Source organism: Ipomoea triloba, chromosome 8, assembly GCF_003576645.1.
Source record: "Ipomoea triloba cultivar NCNSP0323 chromosome 8, ASM357664v1".
Classification (NCBI taxonomy): domain Eukaryota; kingdom Viridiplantae; phylum Streptophyta; class Magnoliopsida; order Solanales; family Convolvulaceae; genus Ipomoea; species Ipomoea triloba.
In genome coordinates this window covers 9,055,741-9,064,690 of record NC_044923.1, presented here as the reverse complement: position 1 = coordinate 9,064,690, position 8,950 = coordinate 9,055,741, and the positions used below count along the sequence as shown (strand labels likewise).

The 8,950-nt window shown below is 34.5% G+C and overlaps 1 protein-coding gene across 1 annotated transcript; it reads left to right on the top strand.

Moving 5' to 3' along the window:
- The first annotated feature begins 5,725 nt into the window (after positions 1–5,725).
- LOC116026905 (acylsugar acyltransferase 3-like) lies at positions 5,726–7,866 on the top strand. The gene is made up of 3 exons (XM_031268333.1): positions 5,726–6,136; positions 6,283–6,558; positions 7,270–7,866. Exons 1-3 carry the CDS (start codon positions 5,726–5,728, stop codon positions 7,864–7,866), a joined length of 1,284 nt encoding a protein of 427 aa, XP_031124193.1.
- The last annotated feature ends 1,084 nt before the right edge of the window (positions 7,867–8,950 follow it).

Sequence of the window (8,950 nt, the reverse complement as noted above, 5' to 3'; positions counted from 1 at the left end):
CTTAATGAGTTTACTTTTCTTCTTTTTATTTATACCGAGTAGAGAATACAAATTGAAGAAAACAAAATCTCCTTTCTCCAACAAAGAAAACCTGGCTTGTTGATCTGGATCTTCGCTTGTAAGCAGCTCAACTATCTTGAATCTAGATATGAACTTTGTAGTTTTGTCTCTCTTTCTCAATCACTGGTCACTAGATGTGAAAATACTCAGAAACTTAAACACTTAGAAGCTTTGTAAGAATGACCAACACCTTCTTCAGTCTTAGAAGAGGGTATTTATAGGCGAGTCCATTCGAGGTAAGACCAAATTCAAATGGCTATTGACCATTGGATAGAGACCAGATGTAATTCGGAGAGTAGGTGAGCTTGTCCTAGGACTTTTTATTCCTGGAACACATTTGCTCAAGTTTTAAGGTTTCGGACTGTAGGTCCATAGAATGTCTCGAACAGTCCTTTCGAAAGGTTAACTAGGTTAATGCTTCAAACCTTAAACCTACTACCTCTCGAATACGAACGGTTGACTTTACCATTCGCCCCTTTAACTCCTTGAAAGGTATGCCCCTTGACCTTTGCAACCTTTTGGTTATGAATGGTTGTCCTTACCATTCGTTCTTCTAACACTTCTAAAGGTATGTCCTTCTGACTTTCGCCCTTTGCAACCTTTTTATGGTCTTGAAGTTTTTTACTCTTCGAATCTTCAGTCTTCTATCTTCTTCTCGAACCATTCGAGAGATAACCACTCAGATTACTCTACGAATCATTTGTTGAGACTAGCTTTTCAAGTTATCATTCAGATGAACGTGTTTTGACTACTTGAAGTACCATTCGGTTTTTTCGAATATTGAGTAGAAAATTCCAAGTCTAAATAAAATAATTTGAGGTCTAAAATTCCTATCATTTGGTATTATCAAAATCTAAATAATATGTTCCTAACAAATACACTTTTAGTTCTTTTTTATTATAATATCCACATTTGGTCCTAACATTATTGTGACATGCCTATTTTTAGTCTTACATCAACAAAATCATTGAAATGACGTTAAATACAAGGGCATTTCGATTTTTTTAATGGATGACCCACTATATTTTTATTTTTACTATATTTTTTTTTAAATATTCATATTTGAAGATCAAAATGCCCTTGTATTTAAATACATTTTAATGATTTTTTTGATAAAGGACAAAAAATGGTCATGTCATAATAATACTAAGACCAAAGAAAATGTTTATAAAAAGGACTAAAAGTGAAATACAACCTATAAATTTAGAATCAAAAATGAAATTGACTCCAAAAAAGAGTAAATACCAGCGTCCGTCCTCCGACTTTGGTGACACAACCATTTTAGTCCTTAATATTTAAATCAACAATTTTTAGTGGTCGGACTTTTGATTTCTAACCATTTATAGTCTTTCAATTAGATTTGGTTGTCTCGCGCCGTTTTCTCAAGGTCTATTTTGTCATTTCACAGTTATTAACCTAAATCATCTGTTTCCTCGTAAGAATAGCCAAACAATGGTTTACCCCAAGCTAGAAACGTGTGCAATTCCAACTCGTGAATAGATCCTGTCAATCACCACCGCACCGTTGTCGTCGCCGCCGCCATGGCATCGAACGGAAAATCAGTATTCCATAACCTAAAGCGCTACATCAAGGCCTCATAGAACTTCACCGACCCTCAAACGAGGCCGGAGTACATGTCCGTCGTCCCAAAGGCGACAGAGTATCGTGTTTTCTGCCCCGCCACCGTTCCAGCTAAGCCATCGTGCCTACATCTACTCGAAACCGAACAAACTTTTGATGTCAACGATTTCCCCAAACCGTGGTCGTTGGCAATATAATTTTATCAGCTCTCTCTTTCGAGGTTTTTTTTTTTTTTTTTTTCTTCACAATGATATTAATGTCAGATCCTCTTTCTGAATCTCTGCTATGGTTCTTGGAGAAACCATTGTTTGACTATTCTGATGTGGAAACAAATGATTTAAGTCATTAAATATGAAAGGACAAAATTGTCATTGAGAAAACAGTTTGAGACGCTGAATTTTTAATATTTATTTTTAATACTGTGCGCGATGCGCAAAAAAGTATGCTCAATATTTATATTTAAAGAATACCCAACTTACAAATTCTTACTAATTAAAATCTAAATAAAAATTATTTAGATATTGTTTTCAAAAAAAAAATCTAAATAAAAAAATTATTTATTATAGTAATCCAATATATAATGTCTACAAATGTTATTATCATTAAATAATATAAAAAAAAGTTATGGTAGATGCATGTGTATTGTAAAATTAATGGAAAAGATAATGGAAGTTATGACGGTAAGGGTGTTTTTGTCCAAACAATTGTATAGTACAACTCTAAAAACACAATGTACAAAATGATTAGCACTAAAGATATGGACATAAATGAGAGATATAACTTTGATTGAGACTTATTATGTTTCTAAATAATGAATGCTAATCTTTAATGTACTAAAAATGAATCTTGATTATACTAAAATGACCTTATGTTAATTATCTATCTTCCAAGTTGAGCTATTGTCCATCAATGGTTGTTACATAGAGTGCCACCATCGCTAGCTGTTCTTGATCTATATAAATAAGAATTTAATACAATATAATCATGGAATCAGATCAACTACAGTAATAGTTTAATGACAATAATAATAATTGATTAATCTTCCAGGGTGTACTCCATCTTCTTGATTAGGTTGTTTTCATCCGAGGTGTACGCTTAATCCGTCTTTCTTGACTATTCATTTTTTTAAAAATTTTTTTCTACTTTCATAGTATTAGAACTATAATTAGAGTTTGTGTATATATGTTCTAGCTATAGTACTCTCTGTGGATTAAATTCGGGAGTTGTTTTAATCTTTGTTTTAGCCTTGTGTTTGGATATGGGTGGATGTCTGAACGCGGCGATAGCGCAGCACTCCTTTTCTTTTGGTTTTGTTTATCGCTTCTGCAATTATGTTTCGATTTCAAAAAAAAAAAAACAAATTTTATACGTAAATACTAGACCCTAAGCAACAAAAAGTGAATCACTAAACCAAATAAAATAAAAAATTCAGTCATAAATTCTAAAATCGAAACCTTAAGTCCAATACACATTTGCATTTTACAAGTGCAATCTTTTAATACTAAATGCGCAAAATGTTAATATTAAATAGGCAAACCTGAAAATTTTTTAAAAGTATAGATTTGAGTGTTCAAGTTTACATAATAAAGTTGATGATAATTACGAAAATGCCATTGCATTTTATTTTTTAATTTGATCTGGTCTGTCTAATTTTTCCAAATGTAAAGCTTGAGATTGGTTCTTAGTTTTCTCCTAAGAATTTATTTTCATATGATTCAATACTTATGTGTGTGTGTGTAGGCTAATGTTCAAGTTTATCCACTTGTTCTCGTGAGTCCCATTAGATTTTTCATAAATTCACACAAGCTACTACATGAATGCATACAGGGTAGATAGTGTGCATTCTTGTTGGGCGAATTGCATACAATCTAGTTTGTGTGCATTATATATATACACACACACACAAGGAATCAGGTAAGAAGCTTCTCCTTGGTGAAACGTACGGATTAATCATAGCCTTTGATCTTGCCAAAATCAACAACCCAGAATGAAGAGTAATTAAAAAAAAATGGTGGCATTATGGTCGTTTTGCATAAAGTCACAACTTAAGGTGCGTAAGTTTAAAGTTTAAGATGGGTAAGTTCAAAGCTTATTAATGTCACGGACTCGTTTTTCCCTAACGACGTCTCGTGCGGCCTTAGCTATATTTCCTCTCAAATAGCTAAGTCAGCCTCGTTCCTCCCTCGGAAAGTATGCAAAGTAAGCGATGAGATGGCTACAGAAATAAATTAGACAAGAAGCTAAAGGAAACACTCGAACTTTGTAGGGAACTTATATTATTTCCACACTTATTCCTCACTTGATTCCACTCTAGGATACAACTCTTGGATGGTTTACAAATGAGCCCCGAGGGGTATTTATACTCATCCCACCTCCTCAATTGATGGTGGAGATTGATTTTATCCTACGGCTGTGGTTGCTTCTCTAGAATCCTCCAAAACAATCTCTACACACTTGAGGATTCCATAATATTCTATGGATCTCTACTACCTCTAAGAGTTATGTATATGATTCTAGATTATTCTACCAACTATGGGAACTTATGTACAAGTCCTAGAAAAGTCTAGAAGGATGTAGCAAACCTCGGCAAAGTATCCCACGCGTCTCGAAAATTTGTAGGAAAGTGCCCCGCGCGTTACATTAAGGTGCGTAAGTTTATAGCGTTAGGTGCTTAAATTTTACAGTTTAAGGTGCTTAATTCTAAAACTTAAGGTGCGTAAGTTTATAGTTTAAAGTGCGTAAGTTTATAATTTAAAGTGTGTATTTTTAAAGCTTAAGGTGCGTTACTTTCTAGTTTAAAATGCATGAGTTTAACTCTTAAGGTTCGTATGTTTAAAGGTTAAGGTGCATAATTTCAAAACTTAAGGTGCGCAAGTTCATAGCTTTAGGTTTCTAAGTTTAAAGCTTAAGGTACTTAAGTTTAAAGCTTAAGGCGCGTAAATTTATAGCTTAAAGTACGTAAGTTTATAGCTTAAGGTGTGTATGTTTAAATCTTAAGGTGTATCACTTTCTAGTTTAGGTGCATCGGTTAAACTCTTATGGTGCGTATGTTTAAAGTTTAAAGTTTAAGATGCATTATTTTCCAGCTTAAGGTGTGTTGAGCCGTTGTTCTAATCTAGATCAACGATTCAGATCTCACCTCATTTTTCACCTTGGAGAAGTTTCGCACCCAGGTATATATGTACTAAAACACACCAGCGGATCGATAAAACACACCATTCCACACAATATACCAAATACACATATTTACTTAAAATTCATCAATATACTTAATAAAACGCGTCATTCTACGTATTAAAATGTACCACAACGTGCCTCATGTCAGATTATAAGCATAAACTATTTCCACATATTAGAAAACATGTGCTAAAATATGCACCATTCTACGTATTAAAATGCACCACCCTTATTAGAAACACGTGTTAAAATACACACCATTCAATGTATTAAAATGCACCAGGCGACGTATTAAAGCACACCATTCTACAACACAGTTACACATCATTCTATGTATGAAAATGCACCAGTGAATAGATTAAAACACACTATTCTACAACATAGTTAATGCACCAATATACGTAATAAAACGCACCACAACATGTATTCAAACGCACCACACTATGTACTAAAATGCACCATTCCAATTCACTTAATATAAATACTAAAATTACAATAATAACCCCACTTAAACATACGCGAATTTCAGTAGGATTAATGAAATTGGACGGTGCAGATTAGGCCGCATGACCGCACCGGAGCTCGCTGCTGCATTTGAACCAATATATATATATATATATATATATTTATTTATTTATTGATAAAAGGTTGCAAGCGCACAAAAATATAGTACATTATTACTGATGATGTTTTAGATATGATGTACGTGATCGCAGCCCATTATTTATTGTAGCATGAAATTTTCATTTGATTAGATAGATTAATTTATGTGATTAAAATAGCTTCCATGTGTAGTGATATGTTCTATAAATAGCATACATTAGAGTGGCCAAAAAATAGCAACGAACAGATAAGAAGTAAGCTGCCCATACTAGCTGATACGACTCTTTCTTAACCAGATTAAAAGATGTCGTCATCAATGGTGTCAATTCTTAGAAAAAGCATTGTGAAGCCATCCTCTCCAACACCAATTTCCCTCAGAACCCACAGCCTCTCTTATATTGATCAAGCCCTATCCCACATGTACATTCCCTTTGCCTTCTTTTTCCCTAAACCCCAACAACAAACCATCACTAATAATATCTCTCAGGCTATACAGACCTCTCTGTCAAAAACTCTAACAGCCTATTATCCCTATGCGGGGTTTCTTAGAGACAACGCCTCCGTGGACTGCAATGACACAGGAGTTGAGTTCATTGACGCTCGAATCCACTGCCCCATGTCTGACGTTCTAAACGACATCGAAAATTCGCAAACCATAGTTTTTCCGAACGAATTACCTTGGAGAAACTCGTACGAGAAGTTAGCAGTGGCTCAGGTGAGCAGGGCCGTATCTGAACATGTCTAACAAGTTTTGATACAAGTTTTTGAACAACTATTATTTATATATAGAAATTACTTGAAAAAAGGGTCCAAATTAAGATATGGCATAGGGCCCCAATTTTTATTAGAACGACCCTGCAGGTGAGCCGTTTCGAGTGCGGAGGAATCGCAATCAGCGCCTCCTTGTGTCACAAGATTGGGGATGGCTTCACCGCCTCCAAATTCATCAACGATTGGGCTGCCACAACCCGTGACTCCAACGTCAAACCCTATGCACATTTTGTCAGAGATTCTGTCATTCCGCCACCTGAGAACAGCCCTCCGCTGCCTACTCCGGTGATCTTGGCACAAACTCAGCATTGCAGGCAAAAGAGATTCTTTTTCTCTGCCTCTAAGATAAATTCACTTAAAGCAATGGTACGTACGTTTTTACAAGATGGTATATATAATCATTAAAAAAATAATCTTAAATTATATATATATATATATATATAAAAGAGTAAATTAGAAAGAAATAAATATTAGTAATGTTTATATTAGCAAAATAAATACTCTTTGATCGAACACATATACTACTATACTAGATGGTAAGACAAAAACTTGTGTAAGACCGTCTTATGGGTCTTAATCCGTGAGACGGGTCGGATATTTGATTAATAAGGTCAAATATTCAGTCCATTACTCAAAAATTTGGCCCATTAATCAAATATCTGACCCGTGTCACGGATTGAGACCCGTAAGATGGTCTCACACAAGTGTTACCGAAACGGTAAAGTAGTGCAAACAAATTCGATGGAGGGAGTAATTGTTTGCATATTACAAAACATAAAAATAAAATTTGTATATTAAGAAACTACATAGAAAGTACTTATTATAGTAGTATTAGTTACATTCAAAATTTGAATTTGAATAAAACAAAACTTAATTTAACTTTTACTCTAAAATAAATATTTAATTATTTACCATAGCATTTAAGGGTTAAATGTGATACATCAATTGCATTAAACATATGATTCTTTACCAGGTAATATTAATGGACCATTTATTTAAAATGGTAACAAGGTGTTACCACACTATATAATAATTGATTATCTATCATTCTATCAGTTAATTCTTAATTCTTAATAGGTAGCAGCTAAAACAGGGATACAAAATCCGACACGCACTGAAGTTGTAAGTGCATATCTTTACAAGTGCATTGTGAAAACACGAGAAGATTCAAACACACTCCGACCATCCCAACTGTTCCAATATGCTGACATCCGACCGCTGGCTCTCCCGCAGAGGTTAGCCCCAACATCCGCCGGAAATCTGCTTTCCACGTTTTGCATATCAACAACACACGACGACGATTTGGACGTGGCGAGGTTGGTAGCCGACTTGAGGAACAGAAAACAAGTGCTCTATGGGGAAGACATGATCAAAGAAAACGAGTTGGCTTTGGAGATATACGAATCCACAAAAGGGGGACAAAAGCCATACGAGGGTGATGGTTTTGATAAGTACTTTTTTAGTAGCATCTGTAATCTCCCAATGTACGATGTGGATTTTGGGTGGGGGAGACCGATGCACGTCAGTGTTCCAATGGGTCCATTCAAGAACTTCATTCTCTTGTTCGGGAATAAGAGTATGGGCGGTGTAGATGCGTGGGTGACAATGGAAGAAGATCACATGGCCGCACTTGAGCAAAATGAGGAGCTACTACAAGAGTTTACTTCTACCTAGCTCATCATATTTAATTTAGGAATTTGAGAATATTTAAGGGGCGTTTGGTTGGAGGGAAGGAATTAGGTGAGAAAAGAATTGCAATTCCATGGGAAAAAAATAATGCAGGAATAAAGTCGAAGTTTAAATTTCAGTGTTTGGTTTGCAAGAATAAAATTATTGGGAATTTTAATTTCAATGTTTGGTATACATGGAAATTGAGAGGGAAGAAGTAGTATAAAGTTCAAAATGCCCATTGTTGTTGTTGTTGTTGTTGTTGTTGCATATAAAGAATGAAAATTTTGAAGAGTTCTGCATATAAAGAATTCAAAGGAACATATAGGAATGTTGTTGTATATAATTAAAAATGCATATAAAGAATGCAAATTTTGAATAGTTGTTGCATATGAAGATTTAAATGAACATACACAAAGAGAAGTCGAAGAATAATACATACTATAATTTAGAAGGGAAGGTCAGACATCAATTTTAGGTTAAAAAAAAAGAGGGGTAATTTTGACTCATCATTGTCTTTTTTTACTTCCTAAAATCCATGGAATTAAAATCTCATGGGGGGCCATGGGATTCTAATTCCATGAAAGCGGAATTGCAATTCCCTCCAACCAAACGAAGGAATTTAGTTGCATTCGGAATTAGGTGGGAATTAAGTGGAATGGAATTGTAATTCCCTCCAACCAAACGCCCTGTTAGGGTATGTTTGGCTGGCATAAAGGAATTGAAACCGTAATCAGAATGGTAATGGTAATGAAATTTGGTGAAAGTATTTTGCATGTTCGATACTAGGGTGGAATTGAAATAATTACTAATATTGATATTTGGTTATGTATTACCCTATATTGAAAATAAACATTTTAACGAGGCATTTGGTTGGAGGGAATTACAATTCCATTCCCACCTAATTCCCACATAATTCCAAAGGCAAGAAAATTTCTTCGTTTGGTTGGAGGGAATTGCAATTCCGTGAAATTTAAATTCACTCATTTTTATGGAATTAGAATCTCATGCCGCCCTTGGTATTTCAATTTTATGAATTTTAGGAAGAAAATAATTAACTTTGAGACAAAATTATCCCTTTCTTTTTTTG